Source organism: Rhinolophus sinicus, chromosome 2 (genome assembly GCF_057876585.1).
Source record: "Rhinolophus sinicus isolate RSI-liver-muscle chromosome 2, RSI-T2T, whole genome shotgun sequence".
Taxonomy (NCBI): domain Eukaryota; kingdom Metazoa; phylum Chordata; class Mammalia; order Chiroptera; family Rhinolophidae; genus Rhinolophus; species Rhinolophus sinicus.
In genome coordinates, this window is record NC_142502.1 from 98751310 (window position 1) to 98769833 (window position 18524).

The 18524-nt window shown below is 41.0% G+C and overlaps 1 protein-coding gene across 3 annotated transcripts in view; it reads left to right on the top strand.

Moving 5' to 3' along the window:
• The window catches only part of MOCS1 (molybdenum cofactor synthesis 1), a 36787-nt gene that overhangs the window by 12040 nt on the left and 6223 nt on the right, over positions 1–18524 (top strand). For all 3 annotated transcript variants that reach the window (XM_019751535.3, XM_019751533.3, XM_019751534.3), the window contains exons 4-8: positions 14341–14505; positions 16665–16726; positions 17058–17169; positions 17534–17646; positions 18179–18289. In XM_019751535.3, the coding sequence (XP_019607094.2) occupies positions 14341–14505; positions 16665–16726; positions 17058–17169; positions 17534–17646; positions 18179–18289 (563 nt within the window). The remainder of the gene's footprint in view (positions 1–14340; positions 14506–16664; positions 16727–17057; positions 17170–17533; positions 17647–18178; positions 18290–18524) is intronic.

An 18524-nucleotide genomic window follows, 5' to 3' on the forward strand; every position in this document is an offset into this window, starting at 1 on the left:
CAGGAGTCCCCATGGGAAGACGGCCTCGCTCTCTGTGGCTCTCTGCTGATATCTGTGATTCTCTCTCCGAACCCCTAGACTCTCTGGCACTCCTCCAGCCCCACTTATGTGTGAACAAGTTCCTCTGCCCCTACTTTTCATCTGAGATGTGTTTAAAGCAGCACTGTTCAACAGAACTTTCTGAGATGGTGGAAATGTTCCGTATCTGCGGTGTCTGATATGGTAGCCAGTAGCCACACATAGCCTTGAGCTCTGGACAGGAGGCTAGTGTGACTGAGGAGCTGAACTGTAATGTGATTACATTGTAATTCATTTATTAGCTACGCGTGGCTGCTATGTTGCATAGTGAAGGTTGGGCAATGAGGAAAAGGGAAGGAAGTACACAAAAACTATGATAGTTTGCAGAGCCCTTGTTTTGGATCCTCGCTTCAAGAACGACTTGTCCTTGTTCAAGCTTTGCTTAGCTTATGAACACTTGGTCCTGCAGCCTTTTCCTTTTATATTGCAGTTCCTTGCCTCCCTTCCTCCTTCCCTCCCTCCCTTCTTCCCTCCTGTTATGTTGAAGAAATCAATACATAGGGAGCATCTACGTCTTACAGCTTCAAGCCCCATGGGAAGCCCAATGCAATGGGGGAACATTGAGGGTTTTTGAATAGGGCTGAAATTTTTTATTTTGTTTCATATTTTGATGGACTCTAGTTGCATAGAAATCGATTCAATCCTAATCCTTAGTTCATGAGCTAGTCATCATTTCGGTCCATGCATAGCCTGTTTGATTTATTTATACTAATGTATTTATATGTTTTAACAGTGTTATATGAATTCTAAGGAAACCCACTACCCCAGCATTTTTATTTTTTTTTTAATAACACTGGCAATAGCTTTTAACCACCTATGTGGACTTCTCTGCCCTGTACCTACCCCTCCAAGGGAAACACCCCTAAATATTATGTTTCTCATTGCTTTTTAAAAATGAGATATAGTGTTTGGAACTTTGCAAGTAGCATGCCATGTGTAGTCATTTGGAACTTACTCTTTTGAGACAAGTGACATTGGTACACATCGCTCTGAGTTGCACCCAGAGTTCCTTTACTCTGCGATCTGCTGTTCCATTATGTGCATCTACCACACGTTCTCCATTTGGGTCACTTCCAGTTTTTTGATGTTATAAACACTATTGTTTTAAACATTTTTATTCTTGTTTATGTGTCCTGGTATATAGTTTCTCTAGGAATGAAACAGTTGGGTTATACAAGGTATGAATGTTTAACTATGGAAAACAATTTGGCATTATTTTATAAAGTGGTTGTGTTAATTTACACTGTTACCAGCAACAGCACATGAGACGCTCTCAAACCACATCTTTCCCTATATTCAGTATTATCATTCTGGAGTTTTGCCAGTTGAATGTGTATAAAATGTTATTTGATGTCGTCTTAATTTGTATTTCCCTGTTTAAGAATGAGGCCACCCATCACTTCACATGTTTACAAGCCACATATATTTCTTTTTCTGTGAAGTACAGGATCATGTCTTTTGCCCATTTTTCTATTCTATTTGGTTATGTATCTTTTTATCTTGGTTTGGTAAAAGTTCTTTATATATGTTGCAAACATCTTCCATGCCACATTTTGTGTAACAATTCTTTTAAGCAATAGCAGTTCTTACATTTATTTATATATGTTGCAAACATCTTCTCCCAGTTTGAAAAATCATGCCACATTTGGTGTAACAATTCTTTTAAGCAATCGTTCTTACATTTATCAGTTTTATCTTTTATGGTTCGTGCTTTCTGTATCTTGTTAATGAAACACCTCACCCAAGGTCAGAACAACTACCTATGTTTCCCCTAAAAGAGTTAACATTTTGCTTTTGGCATTTAAGTCCTGAGTTCATCTGTGGATGATTTGGGGAATCCAATTTCCTTTTTTTTTTCCATGTGATAGTCCTTTCCTCTAGTTCCTTTTTATTGAGTAGTCTCCACTTCCTCTCTAAATCTGCCACATGGGCATTGTGCTGTTTGGGATTTCTTGTGTTCTGTCGGTTTGTTTATCTCTATGCCAACTTCCTGTAGTCTTCATCACTGTAGCACTGTATCCATTACCTGGTAGGGCCAGTCCTTTTTATTTTTCAGCAGTGCTTTAGTTGTACTGAGCTTTGCCCGAGTGAATTCTAGAATCAGCTTACCAAGTTCAATGGAAAATTCTGTTGGGATTATTTTTCTTTTTTTCATTGTTTTCAAATACACATCACATAAAATCTACCCTCTTAACCGTTTTGAAGTGTGTGGTTCAGTAGTATTAAATATGTCCACGTTGCTGTAGAGCCATAACCACCATCCATATTTATAACTCTTTTCATCTTGTAAGTCTGAAACTCTATACCTATTAAACAATAACTCCCCATTCTCCCCTCTCCCCCGCAGAGCCTGGCAACCACCATTATGCTTTCTGTGTTTATGATTTTTGGCTACTCTAAGAACCTCTTATAAATGGAATCATACAGTATTTGTTTTTTGTGACCGGCTTATTTCACTTAGCATAAGGTCCTCAGAGTACATCTATGTTATAACGTATTGCAGAATTTTCTTTTATTGCAAGTCTGAATAATAGTTCATTGTATGAATATACCATGTATGGGTGATCCATACATTGGTCAACTTGGGTTGCTTCCATGTTTTAGCTATTGTGAATAGTGCTGCTATGAACATTAGAAATACCTCTTAGACATACTGCTTTCAAAGAGACAGTAGAAGTGGAAATGCTGGCTTATCTGGCAGCTCTAGTTTTAATTTTTTGAGGCACTTCCATACTGGTTTTCATAGTGGTGGTACCATTTTACATCCCTACGAACAGTGATAAGGGTGCCAGTTTCTCTACGTTCTTGCCAACATTTGTTTTCTATTTTTTTGACAGCAGCCATCCTAATTGATGTGAGGTGATATCTCATTGTAGTTTTGATTTGCATGTCCCTAATGATTAGTAATATCGAACATCTTTTCATGTGCTTGTTGGCCATTGGTATATCTGCTTTGGAAAAAAAAATAATTTAAGTCTTTTGCTCATTTGTTAATTGGGTTGTTTTGTTATTGTTACTGAGTTTTAGGAGTTTTCTATTATTCTGGATATTAATCCCTTATCAGATAAATGATTTGCACATATTTTCTCCCATTCTGTGGGTTGCTTTTTACTCTATGGATAATATCTTTTGATGTACAAAATTTTTAAATTTTTGTCAAGTCCAATTTGTCTTTTTTTTCTTTTGGTTGCCTGTGTCTTTGGGGTCATCATATCCAGAAATCATTGTCAAACCCAATGTCAAGAAGCTTTTGTCCTGTGATTTCTTTTCCCAAGAGTTTTATTGTGTTAAGAATATTTAGGCCCTTGAACCATTTTTAGTTAATTTTTGTAAATGGTATTAGGTAAGGGTCTCACTTCATTCTTTTGCCTGTGGATATCTGGTTTTTCCAGCACCATTTGTTGAAAAGACTATCCTTTCCCCATTGAATGGTCTTGGCAGCCTCCTTAAATATCATTTGACTGTATATGTGAGGGTTAATTTCTGGGCTCTTTATTCCATTCCATTGGTCTATATGTCTGTCTTTATGCTACTACCCCGCTGTTTTGATTTCTGTAGCTTTGTAATAGGTTTTGAAATTAGGAAGTGTGAGTCCTCCAGTTTTGTTCTTCTTTTTCAAGATTGTTTTGGCTATTCAGAGTCTCTTGAGATTCCATATGAATTTCCAGAATGGGCTTTTCTATTTCTACAAAAAACAGTCATTGGAATTTTGATAGGTATTTGATAGGTGTTTCTACAGATCGCTTTGGGTAATATTGACATTTAACAATAAGGGTTCCAACCCATGCACATAAGATATGTTTCCATTTATTTATGTCTTCAATTTCTTTCAGCAAGATTTTGTAGTTTTCATTCTTAAAGGTTTTTACCTTGGTAAAGTTAATTCCTAAGCATTTAATTAATTTATTTGTTTTTGGTGCTCTTATAAATGGAACTGTTTTTATAATCCCCTTTTCAGATTGTTCATTGTTTGTGTATCTGTTGGGATTTTAATTGCATTAAATCGATATGTCAAATTGGGGAGACTTAATATCATTTTTATTCATACACCCATCATCCCACAGCGATCACCCTCCTTTGCCTTGCTTTTTGCTCTAGGTGGCTGACCCCAAGGGACATCATCACTCAGGGTCCCTTGCTTTTTGGGTTCCTGATGAATTGAGCCGCTGAAATCAGGTTATTTTTATTGCTCCCTGCTCTATTTCTACAGGGTTTTTGACACTAGCTGAATTCCCTCCAGGACTAAAACTCCCACAGGTTAGCTTTTCCTCCATAGTGACTTAATTGTACTCCTGACTTAATCCCCTCCCCATGTCATTTTGGCCTTAGGCACAGTAATGGATGCCCAGTGTTGCTAGTCTGAGCACTGTACTACTCATTGTTGGGGTCCTTCATTCTGCCCATACCCTTGTAAGTAGTCCTTTTAATAAAGTCTATTTTAGCCATCTGGGATGAATTCTATTTTGTACTAGGATTCAGACAGATGCAGTATCATTTTTTCAATTACGTTTTTTTCATTTTGTTACTGATTTATTCTCCTAACTCTGCTATCAATGCTATAATATATTTATTTAGAGTCTTTGGAGTCTTCTATACTAGTAACCATATCATCTGCAATTAAAGACCATTTTTTTTCTTTCCTATCTGTATGTCTTTATTTCCTTTTCTTGTCCTATTGCAATATCTAGGATCTTAAGTACAATGTTGGATCGTAGTGGTAGTAGGAAAATGGCTTCTAATGTTTCCCCATTTAGAATGATGTTTCTTACAGGATTTTTTTCACAAATAACTTTTATCAGGTAATAAAGTGTCCTTAGTAGTTTACTAAGATTTTTTTTTAATTATGCACTTTTCTATGTATGTTAGGATAATCTATGATTTTTTTCTGTGTTATTCTGAATGACATTTATAGCTTTTCTGATATTAAACCTGTAATATATACACCCACCTAGTCCTGTTATACTATGTTTTACCTACTGTTAGGTTCAGTGTGTTAAAATTTTGAGTTTTTGCATTTATATCCATGAGTGAAATGGACATGTAAGTTTCCTTTCTCATGCCTGCTTTAACTGATTTTGGTATTAAGTTTCAAAGAATGAGTTAGGTAGTATATTAGTCCCTTTAGGCTGTTATAACAAAATACCATACATTGGGTAGCTTATAAACAACAAACTTATTTTTCACACTCTGAAGGCTGGAAGTCTAATATCAAGGTGCCAGCCAACATGGTCAGGTGAGGGCTTCCTTCTGGGTCTCAGACTTTTCTCATTGTATCCTCACATGGCAGAAGGAGCTAAGGAGCTCTGTGGGCTCTCTTTTGTTAAGAGCACTAATGACCACCCTTATGACCTACTCCCCTTCCAAAGGCCCCATCTTCTAACACCATCACACTGGGTATTAGGATTCAACATGTGCATTTGGGAGAAGTGGGCACAGACATTCAGACCATAGCAGGTAGTATCCCCTCTGATTCTTTTATCTGCAAGAGTTTGTATTATAATCACGTTTTGATAGTTTGTCTCACCTGTAAAATTTTCTCTGCCTGTTATGTTCTTTGCAGGGAGATTTTAACTGCTGCTTTGATTTCGTTAATTACTGCACTATTCAAGTTCTCTACTTCTTTCGGAGCCAGTTTTGAAAGCATGTTTTTTAAGACATTTGTTATTTTTTATTTCAAATTTATTGGTGTGAAATATTGGTAAAATTTTTTACTATTTTTTTAATCTCATTTTTACATGCAGTTTGTCTTTTTTTTTTTTAATCCTTTATATGGCTTATTTGTGCCTCATCTCCTTTTTTTGTTAGTAAGTCTTGCCAGAGGTTTGTCTATTGTGCTAGTATTCAACAAACCAACTTTTGGATATGTTGAACCTCTTATTGTATATTTGTATCTTATTTTATTATTTCTGCTTCTGTCCTGGCATAGCCTATTGCTTTCATAACATTTAGTTCTAAGTATTTAATTTTTTATTCTGATTTGTTATTTGATCTGTGAGATATTTAAAAGTGGTGTTTTTAATTTCCAAATATATGAGGATTTTTAAAAAACATTTAAAATTATCATTTAAGTGTATGCTGGTCAGAGAACATATTTGTGTGATAATTATTTAAAATGTATTGAGGCTTGCTTTGTGACCTAGTATATTGGCAGTTTTTGTAAATGTTCTATTGAGGAGAATGATTATTCTTAATCATTGGATGGAGGCATCTATATTTGTTCATTGGATCTAGCTGGTTAATTTTATTGTTCAAACCTCTGGTTATCTGTCTTTGTTGGATTCCTATCTGCTTAGCCTGCCAATAATAAATAAGTGAGTGGATTTGTTAATTACTCTCAGAGGTCCTATTGCTTTTTATTTTATATATAGTTGAGGTGATTTTATTAGGTTTGTATGTGATTAGAATTATATCTTCATAAATTGGATCTTTCATCGCTATGTAGTGGGTTTCTCTCCATAATGATTCTTTGAGTTTTAACGTCTATGTCTTTTATTTTACTTAAAGCTGTATCGGCTTGCTTTTAGCTTTAATAAGACTGCTGAATCTGTTTTCATCTTTTTACTTTGTAAACCTGTTTGTGTTCTTATACTTTAGATGTGTCTCCTATAACAGCATATAGCTCTTCCTTTTGTTTCTTTTATCAAATTTGACTATCTCTGACTTTTAACTGGTGAGTTTATTCTAGTTATCTTTATGGTAATTATTGAAATATTTGGACTTGTTTCTACAGTCTTATCTACCTACAATTTTCTATATTTCTTTTTTCTCCTTTTTGGTTTTTAAATAAATGATTCTTCTAACAAGACAAGAACTTGATCACACTCTTTGGCCCTTGATTTCACTATCCTCCCCCTTATTGTTGATATTTTCTAGAATTTTCTTCTGGGTTATTACGAATAGTTTGCCCCTCTATATCTCTTGGAAGCACACTTCTGCCTTTTAAGATAACAACAAGCCTAACCAAGGTATTTGATCATAATTCCCATAATTCTTGTTGCATCTTCTGAATTTGTTTCTCATCTTATTTGAGTATTTCCTCTACCAGTTTTTTGATGTGGGTCTAATGGTGAATCTAATTTTGATTGTGAATCTAATTAAATCTGGCATGCCGGTAGTTTTTATGCTTTAAAGTAGTAGAGTAGTAGTTTTATAATGTTATTTGAATGCATATAAAATTTTAGATTCAAGATCATTCCTTCTTTATGGTAAGAATGTCATTGCATTGTCTCCTTACAGCCAGTATTGCTGTTGGGAAAAGTCTAGGTGTCTGTCAATCTGCTTCTTGCTCTGGGCAGGTGATAGGCTCTTTTTCTCTGGAAGTTATTAGACTGTTTTCTTTGTGTCTGATTTTCTTAAATTTTACTATATTATGTCTAGAATAGGCTTTCCTCATCTGTTCTGTAGACATTCCATGAAATTGTTCTTTCAATACTAAGCAATTGTTTTAAATTTGAGGAAAATTTTCTCCATTATTTCTTTAGATATTTCCTTCTCTCCAGTTTAATTTTTTTTTCCTGGGACCTCTGTTATCTGGATGTTGCCCCTTCTATTTATACCTCCACAGTTCTTAAATTATGTTTTGTTTCTTATTCTCTTTCTTCTTTTCCTGGAAGACCCCTATAATCTTATAACTCACCAATTTTGCCTTCTGTGTACATGTTACTGTTCATCTTATTTCTTGTGTTTCTTTACTTCACAATTATGTTTTTACTTAATGGTTCGCCTTGTTCTTTTTCATAATGAAAAATTTTATTTCATATGATTAATATTCTTCATTTCTTTTACTGTGTTTATCATATTTATCTTACATACTTGATCTATCTCTTTTAATCATTTTTGTTCTATTGGTATATATTTTACAGGGTTTTTTTGGGGGGGTGGAGTGAGGGTGCTAGTTGTACTTCTCAAGGGTTTCCTTAATTTAGCCAGTAAGTTTGTTCCCCTGGCATATTAGCTGTCCTGTATGCACTAGAAATGTTCAGTGTACATGCCAATTTTCAAGAAAGGAGGCGCCAAGGAGTGCAGGACCATTGCTCTGATCTCTCGTGCAAATAAAGTGATGCTCCAGGTGACACAACAGAGGGCGTCTACCTTTGATGGAGCAAGAAGTGCCTGATGTTCAAGTTGGGTTCAGAAAAGGAAGAGGCGCTCGAGATCCACTTGCGAGCATTCGTTGCGTACTGCAGTGCTCTGAAGAATTCCAGAGGAAGGTTAGTCATTATCTTATCGACTACAGTAAAGCCTCATCATCCAGCACTGCCTGGATCATGAAAGGTTCTGGATTGCTCTGAAAGAAATGGACGTGTCTCAGCACTTGATTGCCCTGATGTGTAACCCGTACTGGGGACAGGAGGCCACTATCCGCAGAGTCGGGAGACGCAGAATGGCTTCCTATAGGCAAAAGTGCTAGACAAAGGTGCATTTAATTTCCTTGTTTGTTGAATCTGTGCACATAACATGTTATACAAAAAACTGGACTAGACTCAGAAGAGGCAGGAGTGAAAATTGGTGGAAGAAATATTAATAACTGAAAGTGTGCAGATGACACCATCTTACTGGCAGCAAAGTAGCAATGATTTGAAATGACTTCTGATGAAAGTGAAAAAAGAAAGTGCCAGAGCACGACTTCATTTGAATGTGAAGTAGACAAAAATCATGACTCCAGAAGAAATACACAACTTTAACATAAACAATGAAAGCTTTGAAATTTTAGATTTTGCTTACCTTGCTTCAGTCCTCAATTCAAATGGAGACGGCAGCCAAGAAATCAAGAGAAGGCTGAGACTGAGAAGGGCAGCAATGGAAGAATGAGGAAAGATCACCAAGGGCAAAGATGTGTCATTAGAGACCAAGGCTAAGATCACCCACATCCTCGTGTTCCCAATTACTACGTGCAGATGTGAAAGTTGGACAGGCAAGAAGGCTGATAGGAAAAAAAAATCAATTCATTTGAAATGTGGTGTTGGCGGAGAGCTCTACAGATACCCCGGGCTTCCAGAAAGATGAACAAGTGGGACCTAGAGCAAATTAAGCCTGAAACATTGCTGGAGGCAAAAATGATAAAACTGAAGCTGCCCTACTTTGGACACATCATGGGGAGGCAGGGTTCTTTGAAAAAGACAATAATGCTGGGGAAAACAAAAGGCAGCAGGAAAAGGAAGACCACACATGAGGTGGACTGACTCCATAAAAGAAGCCATAGGCTGAGTCTACAGGAGCTGAGCTAGGGCTGCTGAGGACAGGACATGGTGGGCACCACTCATTCACATGGTCTCCAGGAGTCGCAGTTGACTCAATGGCACAGAACACACATGGCACTGCTTAATGGAAAAAAGGTTTAAGGCTAGATTTTCATCTTTGATAGGCCCAGGGAGCCCACGATTCCAGAATATCACAGTTATTCACTCATGTTTGTCTCTCCACCACGTAAGACTTTCCATTATGATGAGACTGGCACTCCTGGAGCTAAGTCATATGGCGGTCCTGTAGGTCTTCACCTTCAAACCCTCAAGGAGAAGTGGATTTGGAAGGATTCACTCTTGATCTGAATCCACCAGTGCTTGGGCTTTGGGAGGGTGGAAGAATGAATGCAGGGGGCTGTCAGTCCCCACCTGTTGTCTTCAAGCCCTCTTCCAGCAGGGCTTTGGCAGCTTACTGAGTTTATCACATGTGGATTCCTGAGCAAGTTCTCTGGGGCTGATGCCACCGATTTTTCAGTAAGGGGACGAGTGGTGCTTGTTCTGAGCCATCAGTGGGTGAGGCAAGAATAGAGTTGAACCACTTTGTATTCCTTTAACTGCTTACAGGTTTTGCCAGGTGCCTTCAACCCCAGGCTATAAACCACCTCCCCCATATTAGTTCAAAAGACCTGTCCATCTTCCTATGAGTTTCTCAAGATTTTCTTTTATTAATGTTCTTGGAGTCTGTGTTTCTCCAGGGTTGGGGTGGAGAGAACCAACAGCTATTGCTCAATTTCCATCTTGGCAAAGCCCCAAAGGAAAGCACTTTCCTTTCTTTTTAAAACAAGTTTGATTTTTAAACTTTTATTTTCGTATTACAAAAGTCATAATACATGTTTATTTCAGATAAGCAAAAAGAATATCACTACTGCTCAGTGGTAACATTTTGGTTTGGTGATCTGCAGTCTTTTTTTCTCTGCATCTATTTTTTAACTACTCTTTAAACTACTCTCTCAATTTAATATAGCATGTATATGTCCCAACATCCTAACATTTCACAAAGTCATTTTTGATTGCATACTATTCCATCATCTAGACAAAGCATAATTTAGCCAGTTTTCTATTGTTGGCTATTAGAATGATTTCCCACTGCCCGTTATCATGCATTGCTCTCTAATAAACATCCTCGTTGATCAATTTTGTTCACATCCATGATTATTTCCTTAGGTTTCAATTTTCAGACGTGAAATTTGAGATCAAAGGCTTTATAAGGTATCATACATAACTTCTCTCCAGAAAGGCTATGTAATTTTAGTCTTAGATCACGAGTATGTGTACTTCTGCACACCCCTACCTAAAAAGGTGATCTTCTGTGGCCTTTTTCTCAATCGAGCTTCATTTGGGCACTTCACTCCTGGTTTCTGCTTTCATGCAGAGCTGAGCTAATCCTTCACCAAGATTTATGTATTCAGGTGGTTTGAAATAAATTTTATCTCTAGGCAAGTAAATATTAAAAAAAAAAAATCACCTATAATACTACAGATCAACGATAACCATCGTGGACATTTTGACACAGTATCTTTTCTCTATAGATTTTATTGGATTTAAATGTGAGGAAGTGTTTTTTTGTTTGTTTTGTTTCAGTCTTGTTCCTTTGTGTACAGTTCTGGGAGAATTCCTTTGCTCAGTATTCCAGCTCGCTCATTTGCTCTTCCGTGTCCATACTGCTTTTCCATCGAGTTTTTCTCTTTCTATATTTTCTAACTTTCTGTATATTTCCAATACTGTATTTTATAACTTTCCACCAAGTATGTATCTTTCTGTAACTCTATATATTTTATTTTTAAGAATTCTAATTAGTTCTTTTTCTTGTCTCACTCAGAATGTAATATGTAACTCCTGGAGGGTATTCACTCTGATTATTTTTATTGAGATATAACTGACATAGAACATTATATTAGTTTCAGGTGTACAAAATAAAGATTCACTATTTGTATGTATTGCAAAATGATCACAATGATAACTCTAGTTAACAGACATCATGACAGAGTTATATTTTTTTCCTTGTGATGAGAGCTTTTAAGATCTACCCTCTTAGCAACTTTCAAATATACAATATAGTATTATTAACTATAGTCACCGTGCTGTACATGACATTCTCATGATTTATTTATTTTATACCTGGACATTTATACCTTTGACTGCCTTTACCCATTTTACTCACCCCCTACCGTAGCCCACCTTTGGCAACGCACTGTATCTGTGAGTTCAGTATTGTTTTGTTTTTCTCTTTGTTTTTTTTTTTTAAGATTCCACAGGTAAATGAAATCATATGATATTTGTCTTTCTCTCTCTGACTTACTTCACTTAGCATGGTGCCTACGAGGCCCATCCATGTTGTCACAAATGGCAAGATTTTCTTCTTTTTATGGTTGAAGACTATTCCAGTGTGTGTGTGTGTGTGTGTGTGTGTGTGTGTGTGTGTGTGTGTGTACTATACATACATTGTCTTTATCCATTCATCCATTAATGGACAATTTGGTTGCTGCCATGTTTTGGCTTATTTTAAATAATGTTGCAATAAATACCTTTTGATGTAGCCTCACTTGTTTATTTTTGCTTTTCTTGCCTTTGCTTTTGTTATCAAATACAAAAAAACATTGCCAAGACCAATGTCAAGGAGTTTACCACCTATGTTTTTCTTCTATGAGTTTTATCATTTCATATCAAGTATTTAATCCATTTTGAGTTAACTTTTTGTATGATGTAATATAGTGATCCAGTTTATTCTTTAACATGTGATTGTGCAGTTTTCCCCACACCATTTATTGAAGAGAGGGTCTTTCCCCACTGTATATTTCTTGGTTCCTTTGTCTTAAATTAATTGAACATGTGGGTTTGTTTCTGGGCTCTTCATTCTGTTCCATGGATCCGTGTGTCTGTTTTCATGTTGATACCATACTGTTTTGATTACTGTAGCTTTGTAACATAGTTTGACATCAGGGAGCATAATGCCTCCAGATTTGTTCTTCTTTCTCAAGATTGTGTTGGCTATTTGTGATCTTTTGTGATTCCATACAAATTTTAGGATTCTTTGTTCTATTTCTGTGAAAAATACCATTGGAATTTTGATAGGAATTGCACTGAATCTGTAGATCTCTTTAAGCAGGATGGACATTTAAAAAATATTAATTTTCTAATCCATGAACAGAGATATTTTTCCACTTATTTGTGTCTTTAATTTCTTTCATCAATATCTCATAGTTTTCAGTGTACAAGTCTTTTACCTGCTTGGTTAATTGATTTCTAGGTATTTTATTCTTTTTGATGCAATCGTAAATGTGATTGTTTTCTTACTTTCTCTTTCTGATAGTTCATTATGAGTATATGTGCAACAGATTTTTGTATATTGAATTTGTATCCTGCAACTTCACTGAATTTGTTTATTAACTAACAATTTTCAGGTGGAGTCTTTAGGGCTTTCTCTGTCTTATATTATGTCATCTGCAAATAGTGGCATTTTTACTTCTTTCTTTCTGATCTGGATGCCTGTTATTCATTTTTCTTGCCGAATTGCTCTGGCTGACTTCTAATACTGTGCTGAATAAAAATGGTGAGAGTGGGCATCCTTGTCTTGTTCCCAAGCTCAGAGGAAAAGCTTTGAGCTTTTCACCACTGAGTATGATGTTAGCAGTGGGCTTGTCATATAGCTCTTTATTATGTTGAGCAACGTTCCTTTTATACCCCTTTGTTGAGAGTTTTTATCATGAATGGATATTGAATTTGGCAAATGCTTTTTTTTGCATCTGAAATGACTGTGTGTTTTTTTATCCTTCATTTTGTTAATGATGTTGTATCACGTTGATTGATGTGTGAATGTTAAACCGTCCTTGCATCCCTGGAATAAATCCAACTTGATCATGGTGTATGATCCTTTTAATGTATTGTTGAATTTGGTTTGCTAATGTTTGTTGAGGATGTTTGCCTCTGTGTTCATCTAACTCTGAATTTTAAAAGACTCATCTGTATCTCTTTCATTTCACTAATTGTGGAATTTATCTTTCTTTCTCAGAATTATCCTTAAATGTTGGCTGTGTACTCATCTCAGTGCCCAGGGTTTCTCTTGGCCTGGCTGTCAATGCTGTTCCTGTTTATGCTCGTTGCCCTTGGGTTTGTGGAGTAGGGGCATGAGGTCCTGCTGGGCTTCTGGGCTCCAGGGCTCCCATGTCTCCTGATTATCAGCAGCTACTCAGGGCTTCCCCAACCCATTTGGCTAGTTTAAGTGACCTAGCCTTGGGGTAAATGCTGCTGCTCCCTGGAGGGAGGCCAACTTACTTAATTAGCCCAAATATAATTCCCCAGAGAGGCAACTCCCTTGACATAATGAAGGACCCTTTTGTTCCCTGCATATATGACTACTAAGTGTGGTGCCGTCACCCTCCCACTTTGTACAGAACTGTCTTCTGCGTGTGCTTTGGGTTGTATCCTCCATCCATCTGATCTCCATTTGCTTCCTATCTTTCTGTATTCTCCACCTTTCTGGGCCATTGAAGGCATTGTTTCCTGCCTTCCAATGCTATTATGGGTTCTTTTTTAACCCTTCTGTTATTTCTAGGGATTTTTGGTGGAATGGAGGAGTCCGTTTAATGCATAATCCAAACACTTTTTTGTTTCTATCATACAGAGTATTAAGACTTGTGAGTTGGTTATTAAGAGCATAGTTCTGGAGTCAAGTACACATGGGTTTGATTTTCAGCTGTTCTTATTAGCTATGTGACTTCAAGCAATTTTCTTTCTCTCGCTGAGCCTCCCCTTATTAAATGGGGATCATCATTATTGTGAGACGTCAACGAGCTGACGCACACAAAGCCCTCAGTAGAGCCTCTAGCAGAACGGACACTCAGTGTTTAATCTTTTGGTTATTTTTATCATTGTTTTTATGCTAATAGTTCTTATTACACTAAGCCTGATTAGTAGAGGTCCACAGAAAGTCACTGTTGCATCCATCTTATTTGGCCTTTCAGCCCTTCTCCTGGCCCCACCAAGAATACGGAGGCTGACTCCCCCTCCTCTCTTTCCACAGCCCAGCTCCACCGACTGGAGGGGCTGAGGACCATCGGCGTCACCACCAACGGCATCAACCTAGCCCGGCTGCTGCCTCAGCTTCAGAAAGCTGGTCTCAATGCCATCAACATCAGCCTCGACACGCTGGTGCCAGCCAAGTTTGAGTTCATCGTCCGCAGGAAAGGTGATCCCATGCTGCTCACAGTGGAGGGTCTCTCTCTCTCTCTCTCTCTCTCTCTCTCTCTCGCTCTCACTCTCGCTCTCGCTCTCTCTCTCGGTGTCTGGGCGATAGATAAGCCTAGGCATTTATTCTTCACCCCTCACCAAATGTCCCTTGTCTTTATAGCCACACCCCTGGGGACTTTGGGGGATCAGATGCTAAGAGCTACGTTGACCAACCTACCTGTGCCTTGCCCTCAGTTTTCCCAGGACTAAGAGGATTTTCAGAGCACAGAACTTTCAGTTTTCAAACCAAGATAGTCCCTGGCAAACTGGGATGACCGACGGGGATACTCATCACTATACTAACAGGAGGACGGTGAAACTGGGATGAATTGATTACCGTATAATGAGCTCTAAAGAAATACGGGGCCACCTTGGGTAGAAGCAGCTGCCCTGAGGTGCCAGGGTCAGGGACAGCACTGCCAGGTAGGGTCCCCCATCAGCTCCCAGTGGTGTATCCTGGGCCTACCCTGGTCGTTCCCCCTCATCCTCTGTGACAAGCATACCCACAGCCCCCTCCCACTGGGCTTCCTCAGGGAGGGCCGGGCTGGAGAGGTAGAGCGGCCAGAGCCCCAGGTCTCATTAGGTGACTGCTGTCTGACGTCTCTTGGGTCATGGACCTCATTTTGGGGCAGAGATTCTTGCCTCACAGTGTGAATCCCCATTTACACCCATCTGTGTGCTGAGGAAGTGCTTGTGGTGTCCTTGCTCTCTGTAAAGAGCTGTTCCACGCGCTGTGGGAGAAGACAGAGACACTCAAGACATTGCCCTGTGTTACAGGCTATTGATGCCCAAGCGTGTGATGCCACTAGACCACCTTTGCTGGTCTAGTGGTGTTGATTAAAGCACTACAGAGAGGACGAGAGAACTCCTCGTGGGGGAAGGCAAACAAGGAGGGCTTCAGGGAGGTGGCATATGTCCTGGTTTTGAGGAACCAGGTTGGGGGGGGGGGATTCAGATCAAGGGAGCTTATTCTGATGGGGAACGTCAATTGAGAACCTATAAGGGCTCTGAGGTTGGAAAGTAGAGGTGTGTTTGTGGGCTTTTGGAATGAGGATTGGTGACAGTATGTCCTAACATCAGATCACCCTTCCCGTTCGTGCTGAGCCCACCCCCTTCCTTTGGAGGGGAGAGCGCTTTATGGAGAAAAGTTCTAGATTATCCTAACAGCATTTTATATAAAAGCAGCATATTCTTCCCTTTGCCCTCCCTTACTGAGCCATCCAAAAATGCTGCAAGGACACCGAAGGCCATCCCCAAGCCATGTCAGGGTGGCGTCCGAGCTGGGAATCAGTCGTGATCAGCAGGCTGTGCAGGCTGGGGTTGGGGTGGGACCTGCATACAGTAGGCACTCCAATGTTTAGATGCAGGAGTGAGCTGAGCATGAAGGAAAGCCAGCCTGGGGTTAAGCAGCGATAGGTGAGAACCACACACGTAGGAATGGCTCACCAGCCCTGGCCCAGCTGCTGCATAAAGTAGGTACTGGGTGAGAATATGCAGAGTGAATGAAGGGACAGGCTGTTAAGGAGAAAGCCTTAACGAGGGAGCTGGGAAGCCTGCATTCTAAGAGATGCAGTGCGAGGCCACCAGCAGGGCACTGCCTCACTCTGGGCCTCAGTTTCCTCTTCTAGACTGTGAGAGGGTTCGCCTAGATCAGGTTGCATGCTACACCCCAGTGGCCAAATCTGGCCCCTGCGTGCTTGTTAACAGCCTGCGAGCCAAGGGTGGATATTGCATGTAATATTTGCAGTCAATTTAATGATAGGGAATGTTTTTTCACTATGAGTGCCAATTAAGCAAAATATCCCTGTAAAAAGAATTCAATTCTTCCATTCCATATGTAGACCTGTCTTACAAAAAAAAGCATGCTCAATTATTACCATATTCTGAATTTAGTCAATAAAATCTTTATGACATACACCTACATAATATCCTGAATTTTGCCTCTTGGCGTACAAAGCCCAAAGTATTTACTGCCTGGCCCTTTACAGAAAATGTTAGCCCCTGCCCAGACGCAGGGGTCTCTGAGGCTCCTTACACCTCTGGCACTTGCTTCCCTATGGGTGGGAGGGGCTGGGGAGAGGGAGGAAGTTCCTAGATTGTTTCTCCTCCTCACCGCAGGTTTCCACAAGGTCATGGAAGGCATCCACAAGGCCATCGAGCTGGGCTACAGCCCTGTGAAGGTGAGGACACGTCGCTGCTACTGGCCTTCCTGTCCCCTCCACCCTGGCTTGACCTTTCACTACCAGCTCCTGGCCTTGGCCAGTGCAGCCGCAGTGCCCCCTCCACCCCACTTCCTTACCTACTCCATCCAGCCCTGCCCCTGACCCCAAAAGGGGGGGTGAGAAAATCAGTGACCCCATGGACTCCCCCAACCTATGGAGAACTGTGGGGTGAAAGGCAAGGATTGGGACCCCCAGTGGAAAACCTAGGCAGGTACTAGAACCCCAAAAGTCATCCCCGCAAAAGAAAGCCTGGGTGACAGCCCTCATGGCCCCTTTGTGCCCCGGGCAGGTGAACTGTGTGGTGATGCGCGGCCTGAACGAGGACGAGCTCCTGGACTTTGTCGCGTTGACTGAGGGCCTCCCCCTGGACGTGCGCTTTATAGAGTACATGCCCTTTGATGGTCAGTGACTCGGAGCGGGGTGGGGGAGAGGAGAGGAGGCTGGGCCCCTCGGCAGAGCATGGTGACCCCGGGAGGGGTCGTGGCTCAGCCCCTGGGTACTGCTGACCTCAGACCCTGCTGTGTGTGTAGGCGTTTCTCCAGGGATGGTAGGGAGGGGCCCTGGCGGGCGCCAGGGCTAGGGCTGCAATGGGACACTGGAGGCTTCTCAGTGCCAAGTGTGGGGGGGATTTGATCCACCCGTTCTAGGCGGGGCCTCCTGACCTCCCGTCCGAGAGAGCTGATTCCTGGGCTATGTGGGAGGATGGCCCTGAAGGCCCTGGGCCCCTGCAGCGCCATGACTCAGTAACCTCCAACCCCAATGCAGGCAACAAGTGGAACTTCAAGAAGATGGTCAGCTACAAGGAGATGCTGGACACCCTCCGGCAACGGTGGCCGGAGCTGGAGAAGCTGCCTGAGGAGGAATCCAGCACAGCCAAGGTTTGAGGGGGCAACAGGAGGGTTGGGTAGGGAGGAAAGTCCCGCCTTCACCCTAGGACAGGCGAGCTGGCAGGGGCTGCATGAGGTTGGAGCTCAGCGCTGCAGGACAGGAGTACTGAAGCAGGAAGCGTGTCAGGGCCATCACAACAGCTTCCTTTTTCCTGGGTAAAGACACAGGCCGGATATGGGTGGGGGCTAAGTAACTTGTTGTAGGACACCCCCCCCAGTAAGTGGTGGAGGGGAGCTTGATCTGTTCTTCCACAGGGCCTGCTCTGGCCGTGCTACCCACAGGGCCCTGCGTTCTTGGCACGTTTGCTCTCAGGCAGGCCAGGCGCAGGCAGGAAGCTTCATGGGTCATTCGTGTATGAGTCTTCTGTTGTCTGAGGGCCTTGGGTGCTCCTTTCCGGAGGGATCCTCTGGAGAGGGCTGTGGAGTGAGGGCTCTGATGTCAGGGAGTGAGCTGGTGTGCAGGGGCTCGTCTCCATCCATATACCACCCCCACACACTGCCCTTCTTGCCATCCTCACCCCAGAGCTTTAAAATCCCTGGCTTCCGAGGCCACGTCAGCTTCATCACATCCATGTCTGAGCATTTCTGTGGGACCTGCAACCGGCTGCGAATCACAGCTGACGGGAACCTCAAGGTGAGTGCCCCCTTCCCCAGGAGGGTCCCTTCCCACCTGAACCCCCTGACCGGAGGGGAGATTAGCAGGGCAAATAAGGTAGTGGGTGAAATAATGTCAGATTTGGGGAGGTCATGGGAGCAGCAGTCACCCCCATGGGGGGCCTGACTCCTTCTTTCCTGGGGTCCCTGAAGTAACTTTTGGTTGATTGGGACCCACTTTCCAGGACTAGGTAATGGGGAGCGGGGGAGAGTTG